Raw genomic sequence first — 22,594 nt, 5'->3', positions numbered from 1 at the left:
ACGCTATAATAAATCGGCGCATCAGTAGAACAGTGTTTGCCAAACACACATATATAAAATGCTCGCCGCTTCAACAGCAGACGTATATAAGCTTGCTACACCACAGGACACATCCGATGACATCACTCCATTGCGACATCCAAGGACATCAGCACTTGCTTTTGATGTTGTTTCAACAACACGGTGAATAAACAGATTATAAATTTCACCTTACTAATGTATGCATGTTTAATAAATCTGATCTTAAAGCCAGCAAAACACGTTTCCCAGCTGTCTATAAAGGATATTAATTACATTTCAGTCAGTTTTAGGTGGCAATAATCTTTATTTAGTCGGGTATATGTTAACAAGAAACTGTAGCCCAATGAACTATTTAACGACACAAATAACAAACAAACATACATAACGAATAGCTGGTGATCTAGAAATAAAATCATACATACTAGTAGCTTTAAACTAGTAGCATAAACACGCACACGTTAGACTATAACTCAACCTCGTTATTTATACCCATTACTATAGCTTACATATTTATCGAACTATGCATTTCTTAGGAATCCGATTTAGTTTACGCATAAGATCTTTTGTTCTTAATAAAAATGAAGAATGATTCGAGTTCATATCATTATTGCTCCAACTGTAGTCAGAGAGGAGATCAAATAAGAACCATTTGAAGTTGTTTTTTTAATATACTTTTACAGAAAACCGCAATAATATGCAAGCGCTCTGAATTTATAAATCAAGAGGCATTCCACGACAATAATCAATAAGCTATATCAGTTAAAAATAGTATTGGGAACTTGGCTAATGCTTACTATGAGAAATACTACAATATACATTATTACAGAGAACTCTGTAATGTTTTCTGTCTTGAACTGCTTTGATCAGAATATATAAAAGGGCGGTATGGCTAGTAAAATCAATTATATGTGTTTCAGATTGTGTTTGTGATGAAGATTGTGCATTTTACAACGAGTCTTGTATGAAAAACGCATTTAGAACTCCAATTTGATTAGCAAATTTGATATTGTTTGACATGATGTGTTTTTTGAAGACAATTTTTATTCACCTTATTTAAGTCTTCTCTCACAGTGTACCAAACTATATTTGCTACTCTTGCAATTATCATAAAGTAAACCTTGACGAATATTGATCAACATTTTTATCGGAGCACCCATTGTGCGGAATAGTTTCTATCCTAACTACAGTGCACATTAAAAGAAATGGGTTGCCTTCCAAAGATCATCTTGCATATAGTATACATTATTGCAGGTTCATTGAGCGGTTTCTCAGATAAGCTGAAGATATAAGCCAATCAGATGTAAGGTTCTTATTACTGAAGTAAAAATAAAATACTTTAAGCAATATATTTAATGTAACATTGCTTACATATTGATAGTAGTTAGTCTACTCAGATGAAACGCATTCAATCCACTTTAACCAACACTTAGCTACTAACATTCTTTAAAATGGGTTTATTCAAACCATTTCAAATTTGTAACACTATCTGTTGCTTTGGATCAAATGAATGTCAACCAATTAATTGCCCTTGCTTAAGGTTTAAAGCTGCACATACCCGTTTTGAGTAAGCGACGGGGAACACATATTCAACTTAAGTGTCTCTTTCTACCATGTTGCGTTGTATAACGTGCATAAATATTCACGCCACCTTGCGGTTTTCGTTAATGACATTGCAGGTGTTTTGGGCATCAACGAAACTGTTTTGGATCCATAATTAATACTGTTCTTACCTTTGAGATTATCTAACGGAGCGTTCATGTTTTAAAGACGTCAACCACATTGAAAGCATTGACTGGTGCGTGTTCATGATAATGGGGAAAAGCAAGTTGTCTCCTTTGCTGATAATTTTTTTTTTTATTGTCACACAGTATATATTAAAGCTGACAAAATTGAGATGACAAATGGCATTTTGTACGTGCTTATTCTAAAATGTAATGAAGCTGTACATGAGGTCGATTTCGTCTCGGTAAAGATACCCTAAGGCAATGTATGACTGGACAAAACACCATGAAAACATTTTTTTCAGGAAAGCCAACTGACACGCTGTCGTTTGATGTTATAATGGTTGTGTCATTATGTGTTTTTGTATGGGGAATTTGGTGCTTTGGGCTATTTCTGATTTTAAACATTCGTTATGTATCTGTAAAGAAGACTACATACGTCTGCCAATAATCTTACTGTTACTCAAAGAAACGAATTGTCCATTTAGTAGCTCTGTCTTTTGTAATAAAACCTTTGTTGTTGGTGTTGTTTACCATGGAAGACAAGGAGTTAGCAGTTCTGCATGCGAAATGAAGCTAAAATTGGCATTGACTTTAAGCAGGATTTGGGTTACAAGATCAGCTACTGTGCTTGTCCCCCTGTTTACTTCAATGTTTGATTCATGAAGTTTGGAGCATTGATTGAAAAAATCTACTCGCCAAAATAACCTTTGGATCAATCAATAATTTTGGTAAAGGTAAATAATAATAATACTTAACTGCCTTATCAGCATAAATATTGTTTCATATATATATTGCATGGTACAAGCCGTATTTACTGCCAGCTACAATTTAGAATCAGGACATTTGCCTTTTCTCTAAACTTTCATGTTTGAAAACAATTTATTTCGATTTAAACCAGGAATTTTCTCTAGTGTATACCTTTAACCACCCTCGAACACAAGTCAATCGCATACCAAGGTCGACTATCTAAAAAAAGATATTTTTTGGTTTTCAAATCGTGAGGATTCCGTTTAATTTAGACCTACTTATCTGGAAATTGTAACTTGAAACGGAAGAGGTCAAGCTTTAAGAACTTACATTATGACAGCTTTGTTATGTGCATTGTTTGAGCATTACAAACACGGAAATGACATTCAATGAAGTATAACGCATGCATACAATATCTCGTTTCGATATAAAATGCAGTTACAAATAGATATATACGGGTACCAGCGGTACCAGCGGTATTAAGAGGAATTTACACACTAAAGATATCCAATGTAAAATTATGTGAATATTTGATTCCTGGTGATCCCTTATCACTTTGGCACCATATGAAATGGCTATATGAGTGCAGAAAAAAATGAAAAAGATAGTCCTTAAAATATCACAAACAAGCTTTGTTTGGCCTTAAACATAATAATTCAATGTCCTATTTAAGGTGAAGTAAAACAGAACAAAAATACAAATTGCAGTAACATCACGTAAACTGTTGTTTCAATCAAGTATTAGCGTTTAATACCCTTTAGAATGATACCTAAACATATGAGGTCACCAGGCATTGACAAGTATTAATATATGTATTTGTTATGTTGCTTCTAATATGTTTTATTCTAGAAATAAAACAAAATGAGCTTCACATCAATACACAACAATGCATACCATTGTTAAGTATACATAATCTGCTTCAAGAAATAAAGCAAGACAGGCATTTTGTATCCACTGACATCAAATATCATTGCTTCATATTATAGCATAAATAATTTGTTAATTTGTTAAAGAAATAAAGTAAGACAGATCTATGTACATCCATTATTGCCATCAATAACTATGGCTTCACACAAATCGTTAGGTCTTGAACGATCAGTCACTAGTTTGTTGTTTTTCCCTCGGCACCACGTATTAAGCCCTGGCAGACCACACTTCTCATCACAGTCCGTGTTTATATACTTCTCGTTTACACAATTCGTGAAGAATTCACATATACCCGTACAATTGTTGTGTTCGTCACAGCTGCCGTGAATTATATCATCGCAAAGGACTACAACAGAGATGGCATTTGGATTGCAATGGTGTTGTAAACTAAACGTCTTTCCATCATGGCATTTAAATTGTCTCTTAGACGCTTAGCAAACTTTTGTTTTATAATATGGACACATATTATTTTCTCAGTTTGAACATATTTATTCAGTTTAAAAAAACCCCACATAAATAGATGTGTAATGTACAACACAAATAATTTACTTGTGTCTGAATAGATTGGAAGACAAGCATTTTAAGTATTTATATGAGTTCCTCCGTATGATGGTGTTAAATTGTTCTGGATTGCAAATTTCTTGATTCTTGGTTAATTGAATCTGCCTGATAACACTATCGACAACAAAATGTTTGTGTCCCTTTAAATTGAGAAACTTTAAACACATACCATGTTTGTTTTCCAGCAACCCACAACACGGTGTGAACTTGAACTCCTCTTCTTGAACAACTATTTCCTCTGTGTTAAGGCTTGGTTTGGCTTCGTCGTACGTCTGACACGTTAGTGAGTTGGTTGCCTCTCTAATCTTATCGCCACCCACGATGTCTGAGCAAGTGATGCTGTAGCCTCCTTGTCCACTGTAGGAGCTCAAACATTTCATGGTTGAACCTTGTGCAGAAAAGATAAACACATCGGTATTGAATGCCATAAGTTAAGTTGTTATTGTGTCCTTTGTTGTAAAACATTTAAGATCGACTGATTCCACTAACATATGGTTAAACTTTAATTGTACCTAAGATGGGTATTTACAGAACCCATGAATTAAAAAAAATATACACATTTTCGGTTGAAATAATTTACAAAATACTATTTAAAAATAACATTTTAATCTTTAGTTATAATAGTAAACGATTTTCTATATTTATGGCAAAAAATCCCGAAATATCATTTCATTTAAACGAAATATCAAATTGTTGATGCAATTACATTTTGTTAAAATCAATTCATATAATAGAACCATTCTTGTCCAGGTTATTTCTACACAATCATTTGCTGAAATTAAATGGTTGATTTTAAAAAAAACCCTCTTGATTATGACAAAAAAAATATGCATAATTTTATTTAGTTATGTCAAGCTTTTTAATAAGCTATCGGTTAGGGTCATCAAGGACAAGGCAGTTTTCAAGGCCGATTTGTGAAAAATGCTAACAGTAAGATATTAATATTTGATTGTTTTAATCATTAAAAATTAATGCAATATTCCACTAAGATCATAGTTCCATAAAATATTATTTATTCCCATTAAGATAGTCCTAAAGAGGACAGCATAAGATGTACAAACAATATATAATAACTTACAATCCCCTTATTCTGAGTTTGCATAATACCCTATTTTATGTAATTGTAATTGTAATGTTATTGAACAAGTAAAATTGTTTATAGATAATTTGGTGGCTTTTTTATCAAAATTGATCCTAATTAATGAATGACCAGTGGTCCTGCGTGAACGATTCATCCACTACTAAGGTCCTTACAACCTTATGTTAAAGTCCCCCTTTTAGTATTGGAGTGACAATCAGAGGACTTTGGTAAAAGAGTCGCAACACTTGAAGAACAAGCAACGTTATATACTAAGATGTTTAACAATGTCTGCAGTATGTAGAACTGGTGGCATAAATTACCAATACATTTTTTGAGAAACATGTGTCAGTTCAAATTGTCATATACCATCGATCATCTCAAGGCCAAAGTCAAGGTAATTGATATGTACAAGTACGAGAAATACCTCATAATTTGATTTTTCATGTATATTATTTTCAGTAAAAGCTTAGTTTGAGTCACATATTCGCCGAAGCATTGTATGTTCCTGCATTTAGATTCGTATTTTAAAATCATATTGTATGGTATAGTGTTTAATGGCCATGGTTTCGTACCATTACAAGGGGTCAAAGGTGATCAGAATATTGCTATTGCTGTAAGTATCTTAGGGCAAAAAGGGCTGGTGTAAATTTCAAAACGATAAATTATCGAGTGGGATGTATCTATTCTAAATGTGCTTCATGTTAAAATTAATAACTGACCTTCCCAATGCTTAGGCGAAGTTAATTTGAATGTAAATTTAAAAAACACATCTCGAAGAGGTAGGAATTTGTGTCTGTTTCATACTTTTGAAAAATTATTTTGATCGTTATATATAGAATGTTCATTTACAAAATGATTACAGAATTGGTCATTAAAGAAGTCTAATGTACGAGAAAAGTGTCTGATTTACTTGAAACGAATTGTTTTCATGCTGTAAATGTTTCAAAGTGTTTGTGCCAAAATTTCCGTTTGACGTTTCCATGAGGTTTTATTGTCAATTTAATTGTGACTGTTTGACTTGCACTTTTATATCTAAATGAAAGCAGTGTAGCCATTTGATGAATTAAGACATTGAATGGAGAGCTCACATTAGGGTCAATCTCAAAGGTCTTAATACAAAAATATCATAGATTTCGATAATTCTGATAATGAATCGAGTCACAATTTTAAGTCCAGTTTTATTTAAAAGTTATTAAGAAAATCCTGAAATTATGCTTAATTTGGTTTAATGTATTCGTTCAATAATAGTAACAACTAGCCAATCAAATTGTTTTAACGGGTAAGTTTTATTCAATTGGTTGCAGGCTTCTTATGTTTAACTGTGCATCGGATACCTTACTATAAAACTATCTATATAAACATACCATCTACGCGGTTCCCATTTGCCATGAATCTCATCTTGTAGAACTTGCAAACATCTTCTACACCACACGTAAGGTTAAAGGACGTCTGATTACCAGACATGATGGGGTTTAGTTGAACGGTGTTGATCGGTTTGTCTGTTGAATACATTCATCTGAATTAGGTTATATACTTTGAAACAGCAGCATTAATGGAAGGCAATAACAAAGTGAAAACAATAACAGCAAATCCCTATGTTAAAGTGACACTCGTATTCAAAATCAAAACATGCATATGTATAACAAACATTAGTTTTGACTGATAAACCATAATCTTCTTACTAAATAATGCATTTATGGAAAATATTAAATACTGATAACAAGATTGTAACCGTGTATCGAATAGCTGAAAACGCACAAATATTAAATGATTGGTGAATGCTAAAATATTTACTGTGATCTATAGTCTCAAAAGGTACACATGCCGTGTTTTATGCACATTTCTTTCAAATTAAAATCGGTATCCTTCATAAGAACAACTGTTTTCGACATTTATTAATCCTTTTTGGATTATTAAAACAATAGTATTAATTGTGATAAATCTTATTTGGGAGTAAGAGTGCATCTTTAAATACAAGGAAAACGTTGCTTGTTTCAAAGCACAAAACTAACAAAGCTTAAATTATTACTAATAGTTCTTAAAATAATAATAAGTGTACTGTTATACAGCAACTTACTTTTTATATATTAAAAACAGCGTTTCGTCTTACCATCTACATTTAAAGAAAGTGATACGGTGTAGAAATTGTAGTTGCCACGGTCAAGGAAACTTATTTTAACTTCCCCTTGATTAGCGCAGCTTGCTCGGGTTTCATCGGCAATGTCACAGGTCACAATATAATCATGACCTCTGGAGCATAATAACTTGCTCTAAAATTAAACCAGGTATTATTTACATATTAAACGCAGAGCGTTTCGGAGATGTTTTAACAAAAGAAGGAGTTAACATCTTAATAGATTTGAAACAAGTTAACACAGTGTCTAAACTATCTTTTTGCAGATTAAATTCAAGGGAGACTACAAACAAACACAACATAATGAGCTACTTATCTAGGGAAATTACACACTAGCACAACAGTGTGAGCTAACACTCGAGGGAGTCTACATGCTAGTACGACAGTGTGAGCTACCACTCGAGGGAGTCTACACGCTAGTAAGACAGTGTGAGCTACCACTCGAGGGAGTCTACACGCTAGTACGACAGTGTGAGCTACCACTCGAGGGAGTCTACACGCTAGTAAGACAGTGTGAGCTACCACTCGAGGGAGTCTACACGCTAGTACGACAGTGTGAGCTACCACTCGAGGGAGTCTACACGCTAGCACAACAGTGTGAGCTACCACTCGAGGGAGTCTACACGCTAGCACAACAGTGTGAGCTACCACTCGAGGGAGTCTACACGCTAGCACAACAGTGTGAGCTACCACTCGAGGGAGACTACACGCTAGCACAACAGTGTGAGCTACCACTCGAGGGAGTCTACACGCTAGCACAACAGTGTGAGCTACCAATCCAGGGAGTCTACACACAAACACAACAATATGAGCTACCAATCCAGGGAGTCTACACACAAACACAACAATATGAACTACCAATCCAGGGAGTCTACACACAAACACAACAACTTGAACTACCAATCCAGGGAGTCTACACACAAACACACAATATGAGCTACAAATCCAAGGAGACTACACACAAACATATCATTGTGAGATACAAAAGCAGGGAGATTAAACACAAGGACAACATAGTGTTAACACTTCAGCACAACATTGTGAGCTACCAATCCAAAAAGACTACATTTAAATACAACATTGTGAGCTACCAATCCAAAAAGACTACATTTAAATACAACATTGTGAGCTACCAATCCAAAAAGACTACATTTAAATACAACATTGTGAGCTACCAATCCAAAAAGACTACATTTAAATACAACATTGTGAGCTACCAATCCAAAAAGACTACATTTAAATACAACATTGTGAGCTACCAATCCAAAAAGACTACATTTAAATACAACATTGTGAGCTACCAATCCAAAAAGACTACATTTAAATACAACATTAAGAGCTACCACTCCTGGGAGACTACATTTAAATACAACATTGTGAGCTACCAATCCAAAAAGACTATATTTAAATACAACATTGTGAGCTACCAATCCAAAAAGACTACATTTAAATACAACATTGTGAGCTACCAATCCAAAAAGACTACATTTAAATACAACATTAATAGCTACCACTCCTGGGAGACTCCACACATGCACAACAGTCAGGGCTACCAATTCAGGGAAACTACACCAAAGCACACCGTCATTAGCTAGGGGAGACCAAGCACAAAAGATAGTACATACGTACAAGCAAATAATGAGGTTGAAACAATTTATTTTTAAGAAACCTTACCTTTGCCTTATTGGTAACTGGCTGGTATGTTGATTGTGTCGCTATCTCAGCTCCCCCGTCTCCTGCTGCTTTCAGGAAGTCCCACTGGCTGATCATGTTATTGTTTTGGGTAAAGTTGCATGTGACCTTAATCCTTTCGCCAACAAGCACGAACACATCGGGGCATTCAACTGTAAATTATATCAATGGTGAGGATAGGAGAGGCTGAGAGTGGTGGGGCCAATTGTGCAATTTGAAGGAATATAATTGAAATGAGTGATGTGTATTGGCCGATCGGCGCTTTGTGTCCTTCGGAAATATTTATTGTAAAATACATTAAATCAGATAATCATTAACACGAAATCCCCAAAATAATAAAAATTATTTTAATGCGTTAAAACTTCTTTTAAACTTCTTTTCGTGAAAGGGCTGCATTGGCGCATCATATTCTTGTCGATTTATGATAATTACTTTACTTGTGTTTTCATAGCATTCACGGCTATCGTAACTTATTTTGTGTGCATTCACATACTGATTGTATCAAACCGCCCGATTGTTTAAAAATACTAAAAGGAATCATCTATTATCTCTTTGTTGATGTTACAATTATCAGCTAGCAGGTTTATTGATATGTTTATTGAGCTTGTCATTTCAAAATTGTTTTTTTACCATGTGTGTGACGTCAAATTAAGTAAACAAAATGCGCAAGAAATGTTCTTACTTCTAAAAACTTATCGTTTGTAATTGTATGGATTTCATCGAGAATATTTTAGTATTGCTACTGAATTGCTACATTTAAATATCTAAAAATCAATAAAAGCAAATGTATTTCCGGTGCTCGATTCTCACGGAATGCGGCTCATATAATGCCTTATTTTGTATCGATAGCTTTTATTATCGTTCATATTTACGTCTTAACAAATGTTTATACGTTTGTTTGTTTAGATTGTGTAAATATGGACAAATGTTTTTTTACATACCAAAAGGCTCCCGATCAGGTGTTATTCCGCCAAACTTGTCTAAAAAACAACAGTTACTCTTAAATAGTTTTAATTACGACGAGGTACAGTGTTTTTTCTGAGATTCTACTAATTCAATATCAACTTTAGATGTTGATTAGTCCCCTCATAAAGCGTATCAATCTCATGATATTAAGACAAGAGGCGTGTAATTGTGTTTTTCTTATCAGTTAAAGTCCGATTTACTTACACTTTATGACCTTAAGATATCTTGAAAAAACACGTCATATTGCTCCAAGGCCGAATGCTAAAAAAGGGGACACCCCTGTTCGTGAGCCACCCTGTTTAGCCCGACATCCGAGAAATAGATTGTTGGGAAAACTATTTCAATAAATACGCTTTATTTAGCGATAGCAAATGATTTAAGGGAGTTAAGTATGTTATGCAACCGAAGCTTTACTAGTTTTTGCTTCAGAAAGGTTTTCATTTTTAGTAGAAGTAAATGCCCGCCTCATTTGCATAACGATTATATGTCCTTTGTATATTAATTAGAAGCTTTGTTTAAATTACTACAGAGGTACTGTACTGTACGGCAACATTTCATGACTGGACAGGACTCCTACCTTATGAATTTGCTTTCTTGCAAATTTGCCGTGACTTCTATCATGCGTTAACTTACACAAGGTTACGCTAGAGTGTTCTTACTGCATACACGCACACACAATACGAGTCTTATCCACACAAAATAGCTATGTACCTGGGAGGGAATCCTGATTTCTGAAGATTACCACAACTGCTATAATACCGGCCAGCAATACGCATATCATGACAACAAACAATGCATACTTCAATCCCATACAACGCTGTAAAACAACAGGGTCCATGTTCATTATTTTCTTGAGTCTGAATTGGAAACTCAGTCTCAAAAATGCTTAAATGAAGTTTACTATAAAATCACTTTTATATGCAAAATTATCGTAAATAATTGCTCTATTTGCTACGAATAACCTATTTTACAATTAAGCACAAATTGACAAATATAGATATATAAAAGATATTGTTAAACACTTTTTGATGCAAATAACCTATTTTACAATCAAGCACAAATCTTTTGACAAAATAGAGCTATATAAAAGATGTTGTTAAACACTCAAGGTTTTTGCTGTGTCTGGGTCTAAAATCAGAATAAAGACGTAAGTGAATAGGACCCCAGTTAAATATATACTCTGATACTGAAAACGATCTATTATATTATTTTTTCTCTATAAACATTTGAAGCAAAATCGGGTTCAATACGCGGATTTGATGATTTGTTAAATCAAACATAGTTAATGGTGTACACTACGTGAAATAAAACAATTGTTCTATAATTTTTATCTGCTGCTGCTACTGCAGCTGCTTTATAGTAAACAACCATCATGTGTGTAAAATGTTACCCTATTTTGATAAAATGTAATAAATGAATAGAAAAAGTATATGGAAATTGACATTCAAATACCAAAAGGTTTTGTTTCGGAATACATACCGTTTTCTCTTTCTCTTTCTCGGGTGGTTCAATTATGACCTGATTTATAAACGTATAGGTAGTTATTTATTAAACAATTTCAAACAAGGAGAGTATGTGATGTTTGCTACAAAATTTAAGCATGCATCTGTGAAAATGTGGTAAAATATTTTAATCGGAATCTTTTAACAACTTTGAAGTTTAGATCCTAGCTATACAAGAATAAAGTTCGCAATTTAATTTTCGTTGAGAGGGTTTTAACATTAGTTTTTAGCTATCTCCTAATTCCTTACTTATCATGTATGTAATTTATGTCTTTGCTTAATGTAGTAATATTAATGTTATTTAATATACAATAAATATTGTTTAAACCTATTTTCGATGAAGAAAATAATACATACTGCTGGATCGGGAGTTGGATGATCCTGAAAATGTGGAAATGTGTTTTCGGTAAATATAATACAACTGATTTATCTTTATTTCAATTCAAGCAGAATCTTTTCAAAATGACGTTATACAGATAAACAAGAAACAACACAATTGACATTAAGGGCAAATACGCTAGGTTATAGGTTACTTTTTAATTAATGAAATATTTAGTGATTGATTCGCGATGAGGACTCTTAACAGCGCTGAATCGGGCTAAATTAAAACTTTCGGCTATAAAACTGATGACAGATATCCTAACTTAAAGTTTCCAAATTTCTATCTAGGTCTAGTCAAAATGCAGCCCATAGGCGCGGGCATAAAGTCTAATTGGACTCTCTTAAGAATAAGTGTTTTCAACGCTATGAAACAGCATAATTTTGGCGTTTCTTACCTCGGTTGGAACGCTATGTGATAATTTTTATCAATGACACTCACACGACGGCTTCGTTCGCAGTGTAATAGCTAGTCGTATATTCTAATGCTGACCAAGAATAAATTGCATATGACCAATCCTTATTCATTCCTTTCCGAAAAAGAACAGCTATATATATTTGATATTATAAATGATGGACTATGTGTTGAGTGATGATTGAATCAATTATTGGTGAATGAATGTTTTAAAGTCTACATAAGCTATCGAAAGTTTGAATATATCTATCGGTACCAATTGGCTCAATTGTGGCATTAACTTGTGCCCCAACACTTTTGAACTTCTCACAAAAAAGACGTGATAAAAGTTGCTTCAAGTATCAGTCTCATTCAAACACCTTTTGATTAAAATAATAATGCCATTGGAATAAATACAGGCCTATAATATTATTTTTACACCGAACAGATGAAATCAGTAGTACGGTTGTGTGTATCATTTCAGTTATTTTTCACACGAAAAGAGAACATAAATTAATAACCTTGAAACACATTCTTTTTAACGTCATAGAAATCTTTTATGTCAGTTCTTGCTGCCGTCATAGTTCTTGCCTTCGTCGCATTTATTATACGAAATATAACTGTTTGTCTAGATTAATATATTTAAATCGGTAAAAATAAGGATAAAATAAATAAAAGTAAAACTGTTCATACCCTCTCGGCTTCTATTATGAATTGATCTCTCTGTGTGTTGGCAATCTTGACCTGATATTGAAGATACAGAAAGTTATCAATTCATAAAAGCAGATTTGGTGTAAACTCGATTTATTTGGAAATGTTTTATATCTAAATATTTTTGTTTCTTATAGCTAACGTTCGTACAAATTACACTTACTACTTACTCAAAACAATAACAACAAAAACTTGTCATTGACTTAACAAACCCTCCTGTTTTTCCGAACTCGTTTAGGGATTGTTTCATCTAAAATGGACTTTTGTAATTATACGAGAACTATCAATCATGAAGTCAAAGCTAAATGGTACAAATACACATTGCAATCACTGAGTACACTTTCGCGTTCATCTTTCGAAATAGTTTGGAGATGATATCAAATGCTACCATCGACTGTCATTTATGGGCGCATGTATATGTTTGGTATATATTTTTATTCAATTTTAAACAATGTACTCCATGTTCGATATGCTTGTTAAATATCATCATTTAAACTATATATATATATATATATATATATATATATATATATATATATATATATATATATATATATATATAATGCGTTTAGAGAAACCTAATAAACCTCACTTTATTTTCAAAAAGGGTTACACGATGTCTTAATTTTTATAATTAAAACAGGCATAATCTACTACTAACTACTCAAAAACAATGAAAACAATTGTCATTGGCAAGACATACAGGTTTGTCGGTTTCCCGAATTTGTTTAGGTGTTGTATTTTCACTGGAGCCCTGCAAACAAAAAAAGCTCTCATTCAAGAATGGGAAAATCAAAGGATATACTACACTCTGCAAAAAGAGAACTATGAATTAAAAAGTAAAAGCTATGAGGTCTTTATACATCGTGCGAAAAGAATCACAGTACACTTTCGCTTTCATCTATCGAAATAGTTTGGATATCATATCAAATGTTCTCATCGACTGTCATTTGATTATATATTTGATGATTATTTTTATATTCAACATTTAACTCTTGACTCATTTTTAGGGATATGCTTGAAAATTGTCGTCATATGAAATGTGTTAAGAGCATCGAAAGAAACATCACTTTCACGCTGACTTATTTTCGTAACAATTGAAATGGCTAGTAGAACATCTTAAAAGGACCTCATTATGAATAAGGGTTTATCGGGACCCTTTTTGTCCTATCCATGGTGCTGGTGTGTACATCATCAATAATAGATCATCAATCTATGAATGTTTGTGAAATGTAATATCTACTGTACATGTTTTGATTGCTCTTTGTATGCACCATTTGCAGAAATAAATAGATTGTTCTATCAAATGTTGTCGACGGTATTTTGAGAGTACATATTTCGTGTTTAATTTCCATTCAACTTTAAACAACCTCTCCACCCTAGAAATTTGCTTGATAAATGTCATCATTTCAACTATACATAATATGTTTAGTGCAGCGAAAGAAACACCACTTTTATGTTTGACTAAAAAAATAAAACACGCTGTCATATTACCGTAACTATGGATCCAGAATCGAACCACAAGGGTATACTTGCAGATCTAAGAGAGAATGGCAAACATCCACCCCTAAAACCTTTCATTTGAACTTATCATATTAATATGGTAGAACAAAACTGCGTTTATTACCCCCCCCCCCCCACCTCTCCGCGAAAATAAAAACAAAAACGTTCTTTGTTGTCCAGCCAAATGCACCACTATAAAAGTCAAATTCTGAATTTTCCACTGATTTTATACTTTCCACTCTAATTTGGAATTATTTCGTTAACGTTTAAACAAATAACACTTGCTACCTGCTCAAAACAATGAAAACGCTTTTATCTGTCGAAGGGTAGGAAGAGTATATCAAATGTTGTCATTGACAGCCATTTGCTAGTATATATTTTGCATTTATTTTCTAACAATTTAGTCCATGTATAGAATATATTTGATAATTACCATCAATTAAGAATCATATAATGCGTTTAGAGCAACGAAAGAAACGCCACGTTCTTGTTTGACAGAAAGAGTAACGCGCTGTCATTTTTTCGTAATAAGAAAAGTCCGAATGTAATCATGTTGGCACAAAGCATATTCAACGGGAGCGGGCGAACACCTCCTCCCTTCCCAAAACTGTCCAATACTTTTTATGTCAACATGGTAAAAAATGAGCAAGCATTAAACAAAGAACAACCAATTATTATTTCAATTATCCAAATGTGTTTTTGAGAGGCCATATCACACTTGGAGTCTTATTTAACGGTTAACTCTTGAGTTTAATCCTGTACAGCAGTAGCCAATTGTATAAAACTGATCTTTTTGGTTTGGTCAAAGTTATCCGAAATGTTTATTGATTATTGATTGATCAATATTTATCCAATTTGTTTTCTAACCAAATAATTCATTGAAAAGTGTTCACTAGCCGAAAAATAAACTGTGGACAACATATCCGAGTTTTAAACATTGGCTGCAGATGTGGTTCTTATGAATTCACTCTAATTTTGAATTATCTTTATCTTATATTCTCTACGCTGACGTACAAACAAATTTCACTTATAACGTATTATATAATAACATAAATACAAACACACTAATTGCCATTGACTAAACATACCCTATCGGGTTCCGCAAGTCGTTTAGGGCTTGTTTCATGAAAACTCGAGCCCTGCAAATAAAACAACTATCAATCGAGACGTAAAGGCTACAAGGTCTGGATTCACATTGCAGAAAGAATCACCGAGACAACTCGCTTTCATCTTTCGAAATGGTAGGGAGTGCACATCAATTAATCTTATTGATGTTTAACTAAGAAATGATAGCAAACCTTAGTTACAGTAATCATTAGTGTACAGGAATTAAACCTGCCTCTCTTACTTGTAAACTCATTACTACTCTTGATTACATTTAGGCACACTTCTTTTATTTTGAACATGGTTTTCAGGGCGAGTGGTCGACACAATGTTTACCATTCAGAATTCTCTTTCTTGTATAATATTGAATTACATTTGCTTTTATAAGATTTGTTTGTAAGTGCGGGTCTGCAGATACTATTTTCATGCGTAGGGGTGCTTTGTTTTAGGTTTACTCAGTTTTATATATAATAATATGTGTGCAGTCAACATTTCGGCCAAATGAAACATCTTACGCTAATAAGTGATAATTTACTAACGCGTACTGAAAATGAATGCGGAAAATTATAAACATAAAGCAAAACTAAGGAAATTGAACTCTCAAACGAATGGTTTAATTTAAAAATATTTCACATGGAAATACAGTGTATCCTTTGATAACAGATATAACAGTCTTATATTGTGTATGTGAAAAAATAGTTTAAGGCAATTGACATGTTAACTTTATCCTTTTGCGAAGACATGGAATATAATATATTTTTGTGTTGAAATGAAGTTGTTGAACACGGATGCGTACTACGGATGTGGAGAGCAAATGCAACAACAGCTTAAAATGTTAATCTTGTTTTTTAGAAAAGGCTGTGCGAGTGATACATATATATCATATTAAAAATATTTCTTACATCAGGTCTGTCACGAAACTCGTCCGGCTGAGTGAACCCAATGTCGAAGAACTAAAAAAAAAAAACACTCATAAAATGATCAGTATGATAAATGTTGGGAGATGCGGCGGACACAGGGGGCCAGCTCAAAATACAAACAGCATGCTTCATTTAATTAGATGTATACACTTATGCTTATACATTGATATATCGTTTTAATAACGCTACAATCGTCACTTAGTTTAATGCAGATTTTTAAATTGAATGCATATATCAAAACAATAAGTTTACACCTAAACAGATCAATAATAATCGCGATAGGAGTCGGGCAATCTGATCAATGCACGTATCGTAGGATCGCTTTTTGGAACTCATATACCTGAGTAGTCATACCCTCTATTTTGAAAATAAAAGATTTATTGGTCAGTTAAGGTGGTGTTCATGTTTAATTTAACTTAAATTATGACACCCGCTAAATAATAAATTAAAATTCATGATCTTACGACATTTTTTTAAAAAATGAATTTAAAAATGAATTTATGATATGCAATCTAAAAAAACTATATAATGCGATGCCGTATTACTTCTAAATGGTTGCGATGGGGTATAAAGCTTTATGAAAACAATACTACTGAACTGACAAACATTGCACTTTTCAAAATATTCGTGATTTAAGCATTTCAAGGGATAAGTATTGAGAGCTAATTAAACAGTCGACTAACTAAATGTTTTTTAATAATATATAAGAAAATACATATACATGTACTTACATTTGTTGACATTATATCTCTTGAGGTGTACATTTAAACTAAACTCGTTTTAACTATACTGTTGTATCCTTCATCAGTATATTGTAAAATATAGATTGCTGTTAAGGAGTAATAAACTTTATTGTAAAGGAACTTGAAAGCACTAATTCAACTAAGATGTTTTAGCTAAAGATCAATATAAATCCAGGTTCCAGTGTCAGTAAAAGATTTTTTTGTAACCTCCATTTATTTTATATCTGAATCAACATTACAGATGACTGTTAGTTATTATATAATAATTATGAAACTATTACACTTTGATTGTTTCACTTTATTATTAAGATCTTATTGAAACATGCCCTAAACCCTATGAATGTGCTTCATAACTTTAATGCGGTAGCATTTGCTACTCTGGCGTGGTCTTTTATCCTTCCTTTAACATACTATATATTGCATTGCTATTGTACCTTACAAAGTCATTGTTCTACAGAGTGCTTTATACACTAGTGCTACCTGATATTCTTTTAATTTGATTTAAATAAGGTCATGTTATGCACAATAAATTTTAATCTTTTTAATTAACAATGCAATTCTTCACGCCATTGTTGACTGGTCCAATAAAACTTCAAACTGCGTCCAAAATTTAAATATAGCTTCTGCAATTGGTTATAACTTTTTAAAATTTATTTTTGTGACTTTTTTCAGCGTTTAAGTGGAATTTCCTTTCAGAATAAAATCGATAAAGTGAACATATGGTGTTTATACTCATTTGTCTGTGGGTGAATATTCGTCTTGCTCAATTCATTATAAGACGTAATATGTTTCATATTGATTTGATGTCAAGACATAAATATTATTTATTTTACAGGAAGCAGATGTTCCACTAGAGATTTTCTAAATATGAGTAGGTTATTATGGATGTGGGTAATTAAACGTTTCTGTTATTGGTGGTGTTATGCTGGTTGTGTTTTCTTCCGAATACATGCTTGTTTTGTTTCTGTGACGTGGCTTTAATTGTTTGTTGTCGTCTGTTTTATTTATTTTTTGTAAGGTATTGTTCATTGTCCATATCCTTTGCATTGTTGATTTTGGTTCTGTTTGGCAGATTTATATGTATTTGGTTATTTGCTGATTTCATGTATTCTTGTAGATTTAGCAACGTTTTAATATTTCAGACAATTTCAAGGATTAAAAATCATCAAAAGTTGAAACAGAGCTCCACTGTTAACGATTATTTAACAATGTGACAAATGAGCTAAAGGTTTCCTTTGTTGTTTCTTTCCCATTAATTGTGGACATAAAAAATAAGATTGCGAAACGTTACAGCGTATAATACTACAATGTTATTGAAGGTGATTTCATATTGGCTAGGTTATTTGAGTTATTGACTTCATACTCTACATAAATAATACATCAAATTGATGAGAATGCAATGTACATGAACCATAACGCTGGATGCAGTATTCATTGACAATATGCCCTTTGTTCAATCAAACCTCGAAGGAGACACTTAACTGCATTCGGCGAGGGATTAAGCAGTCCGCGTTTGGTCATGATAAAAAGAACTGAGTATATTACGCCCTATATTAAAACAATAGGTAAAACAACAGATATACATTTTTAACTCATTTTCGCCCTATATCCGTCGTCCGTCGTCGTCGTCGTCCGTCGTCGTCGTCAACAATTTGACTGTTAACACTCTAGAGGTCACAATTTGGGCACAATCTTAATGAAAGTCAGAATGTTACTCTTAATAAATTCTTGGAAGAGTTCGATATTGGGTCATCCGGGGTTTAAAACTAGGTCACCAGGTCAAATCAAATGAAAAGCTTGTTAATACTATAGAGGTCACATTTATGACTGTATCTTTAGAAAACCTGGTCAGAATGCTAATATTTAAAATTTCTAGGTCAATTTCGAATCTACGTCATGTGCGGTCAAAAGCTAGGTCACCACGTCAAATTGAAGGAAAAGCTTGTTAACACTCTAGAGGTCACATTTATGACTGTATCTTCATGAAAGTTAATCAAAATGTTAATATTAATAATCTGTAAGTCAAGCTTAAATCTTGGTCATGCGCAGTCAAAAACTAGGTAACCAGGTCAAATCATAGGAAAAACTTGTTAGCACTATAGAGGTCACATTTATGACTGTATGTTCATGAAACTTAGTCAAAAACCAGGTCACTAAGTCAAATTATAGAAAATCTTTGTAAACACTGTAGAGGTTACATTCTCTCTTTGATCACCATGAAACTATGTCGGAATGTTTGTGTTTATGCAGTCTATGTCAAGTTTGAAACTGGGTAACCTGAGTTCAAAAACTAAGTCACGAAGAAAAATCATAGAAAACATTGTTAGAACACTGTTGAAGCCATATTTTCTACTTTATCTATATGAATCCTGGTCAGAATGTACTTTTTACAGCAAGGTAAGGTTTGCAGCTGGGTTATCCGTGATATTAAAAAAATCATCCGTAATATTAAAAAAAACTTGGTCACTAGGAAGGATATGACCCCCTGTCTCAATTGCCCTCGCCCTGAAAACACTTATTCACACTTAAATTGGATCAGGTGAGTGATACAGGGCCTTCAGGGCCCTCTTGTTTTAAAAAGAGTTTTCATTTTTCGATAATTGAAAGGGCACCAGTGGGGACTGTACAGACTGTACGAGGTCGATGAAACTGTCCCAGTTCCAAAAATAACAAAAAGTCCGGCACAAAAAACAGCCCGTCATTCAAAAGCATGGCAGTTATGTGTAGAAGACTGTTTATTTCCAATGTATATTGATGAGAATTGCCCATCTTAAAACCTTGACATTGAATATGTGTTAAAACGATGACAATGCTGTTCCGTTTATCCTTAAAAGGTTTTTTTTTTATTACGAAAGTAGCACTCTTGCGTCAAAAGTGTCCATACTTGTTGATGAAACCTTAAATGTGCTTGAAAAAACATTCAGTATTGAATGCTGCTAAATTTACTGTAATATCTGAAGGTTTTTTAATTGCTTTAAATTGATTTGAATTTAATTAATTTATACATATTCTCAATATCAACTATATTTTGTTCAGTATTGTATAAGAGTTACTATGAATTGACGATTTTGAAGCTTTTTACATTGGTAGATTTTTTAGAGCTGACTACATGTGTGTTTATGTACAGTAATAAGATTTTTTTATGTAAAAACGTAATTATATGCACTAAAAGTACTGTATTCACTACTCTCGGGCCCCTGTTTATTTTTCGACCTCTTGGCTTGTTCCTGTCGTTTTTAGTGTAAGACTTCGCTAACAGTGTAAACAAATATATTCTGCTTCTCTTGCGATTATCTTGAAGCAAACCTTGGACTATGTGATTGAATATTTCTATCGAAAGGCGCATTGGTATTGGTACTCCAAACAGTACAAATAAAAAAATGAGATGAATTTCAAAGATCATCTTGTATGCAGTATAAATTATTCTGAATATTCGGTGAGATAATAGTATAACTAAACTTCACACAAGTTTGATTTCCATTGATGTAACAGGAAGCAGGTTAATTGAAATGTTTTCCATTACATAATCCAATTAGATTTAATAATTTTGGGCTTGTTCCTGTAGCTTCAATTGTTTTTATAAAACTAATATAACAGATAAAATGCTTGTTGTTTATCAAATGTTATATTGCTTACAGTTTGTTAGCAGTTTGCTAATTCAGATGATACGCACAAAATCATTTAACTTCTCATATTCTTTTAAATGCCTCCGTTAAAAGCATAACGAAGGACAGTGGGTGTGCTTGCATGAGTTTAACAGATATGAGCAAAGCATACAGTTTCTTTCTCGGATTAAAGCTGCATATTGCCGTTTTGATATACACTGTTGAAGTAGTCACCTGCTAAAAAGTGTCAAGCGGTAGTGCTTCTGTTTATCACTCGGCGTTGTATATCTTCTATTATCATTTACGCCCCCTTGCGGTTTTCCTTGATGGCATTTTTCGGTCATTAAAAAAACTTATTTTTTGGGGGCATCAACGAAATTGTTTAGGATCCAGCATTTATGCCGTTTTCACCTTTGTCCTCACGTCATTAATCTTTCATACAGTTTCTTATGAGGCTGACAAATTTGACCGCCTTAATGTCATGGCCATCTGAAAGCAAATGACAAAAGTTTCAAGACCGTAGCGTTGCCTGCCATAAAGGAAAATGTTTCTAACGTAACATACTTAGACATATGGCGTTATTCAAAGTACCTCTTTGATGGCATGTAATAAATAATACCTTTTCTTCTTAAAAACAATAGCAATTCAATAAGAGAAAAGGCAGAATTCGTTTGAACCAGTGTTCATATATTTTGAATTTTAGTATCTTCTTTAGTCCGATATTTGTAGTATATTTGAAATGATTTAAGACCGAAATATGTCCCCTTTAGTTAAAGACGCCATCTGCTCTGACAGTTTTAAACGTATAATGGACAATCTAAAGCACTATTTTTAAAACTCGACTTGCCAATAAGGGCTGTAAAAACCAACATAATTGTTAACGACAGAAGTGTTTATTGCTTTAAACATGGATAAACCTTAACAAAACATAATATGTGTCATTATATTAAAGATGCATTATTACTCCCAAATAAGATATACCGCAATCAATAAAATTGTTAAAATATATCAGAATAGATCAATAAATGTCGAAAACAATGGTTCTTATGAAGGTATCCGCTATTAATTTGAAAGAAATGTGCAGAAAACACGGTATTTCTACCTTATGAGACTATAGTAGATTACTGTAAATCTTTTAGCATTCACCAATCATTTATTATTTTTGGGTTTTCAGCAATTGAATATACTGTTACAATCTTGTTATCAGTAATTAATATTTTCCATAAATGCATTATTTAGTAGGTAGTTAAAGATGTATCACTCACAATTGATGTTTGTTATACATGTGTATGTATTGATTTTGAATAAGAGTTTCAGTTTAACATGGTCACAGTGATATCGTTATCAATGGATGAGGGAAAAAATAAAGCAAACAAACAAATAAAATTAGAAATACAAGTAAGCAAGTGATACACATATATGTCTTAACAAAAGAGTATTTGTGATGTTTTATTAGCTATAACTTGTATGATATAAACGATGTTGTCTATTATAAGGGAATTTCTTCGCCTGCATATATTCAATAAACTGATAGAAACTTTGGCTGTTGATATAGTATAGTTAAATTAATCATTGTCTGACAATGTTCTACACAGGAAAAATGGTGAAAACATTATACTCGTCTTCAATATCAATTGAATTGCATTAAGTACAATGACGCTCAGTTCTATCAATTATATGGCGGCCATATGACATTCTAAGTTATGGCAAGGACATTTTTCTTAGGTAAAACATCTAAACATCGTTTAATTTCAAAACATTTCGAAAGGTTATGGATTGTACATAATGTATTGCATGTGCAAATCTTACATAAAATGACTGCTTAAAAGCATCACACAGTCTATGTTGAAACACACTCACACAACGTTGTATATAGTTAGC

General features: G+C 33.0%; 1 protein-coding gene across 2 annotated transcripts; it reads right to left on the bottom strand.

Annotated features, from left to right (window-relative positions):
* Positions 1 to 1,980: 1,980 nt before the first annotated feature.
* Positions 1,981 to 17,819, bottom strand: LOC128220262 (uncharacterized). Of its 2 annotated transcripts, XM_052928591.1 has the most exons (14): positions 17,097 to 17,819; positions 16,348 to 16,398; positions 15,430 to 15,480; positions 13,542 to 13,592; positions 12,821 to 12,871; positions 11,713 to 11,736; positions 11,333 to 11,371; positions 10,565 to 10,670; positions 9,829 to 9,867; positions 8,870 to 9,039; positions 7,172 to 7,331; positions 6,426 to 6,560; positions 4,150 to 4,368; positions 1,981 to 3,765 (listed from the first exon to the last, which is right to left on the bottom strand). In XM_052928591.1, the coding sequence occupies exons 1-14, from the start codon at positions 17,127 to 17,129 to the stop codon at positions 3,524 to 3,526; spliced, it is 1,371 nt and encodes a 456-aa protein (XP_052784551.1). In that variant the 5' UTR covers positions 17,130 to 17,819; the 3' UTR covers positions 1,981 to 3,523. The 2 variants fall into 2 exon arrangements, with proteins under 2 accessions (XP_052784551.1, XP_052784552.1); XM_052928592.1 differs by lacking the exon at positions 9,829 to 9,867.
* Between the last annotated feature and the right edge of the window lie 4,775 nt (positions 17,820 to 22,594).

This window comes from Mya arenaria, chromosome 15 (genome assembly GCF_026914265.1).
Source record: "Mya arenaria isolate MELC-2E11 chromosome 15, ASM2691426v1".
NCBI classification, from domain to species: Eukaryota; Metazoa; Mollusca; class Bivalvia; order Myida; family Myidae; genus Mya; species Mya arenaria.
This window is presented reverse-complemented; position numbering and strand designations above follow the sequence as displayed.

What these genes read in the sequence shown, in the direction of transcription:
- LOC128220262 (XM_052928591.1), bottom strand. Translation starts at nt 17,129, where the DNA reads ATGTACACCTCAAGAGATATAATGTCAACAAAT. An exon ending in TCATAATAGAAGCCGAGAGG is followed by an intron (nt 11,737 to 12,820) that starts GTATGAACAGTT and finishes CCACATTTTCAG; the next exon opens with GATCATCCAACTCCCGATCC. An exon ending in AAATGGGAACCGCGTAGATG is followed by an intron (nt 4,369 to 6,425) that starts GTATGTTTATAT and finishes TTTCTGCACAAG; the next exon opens with GTTCAACCATGAAATGTTTG.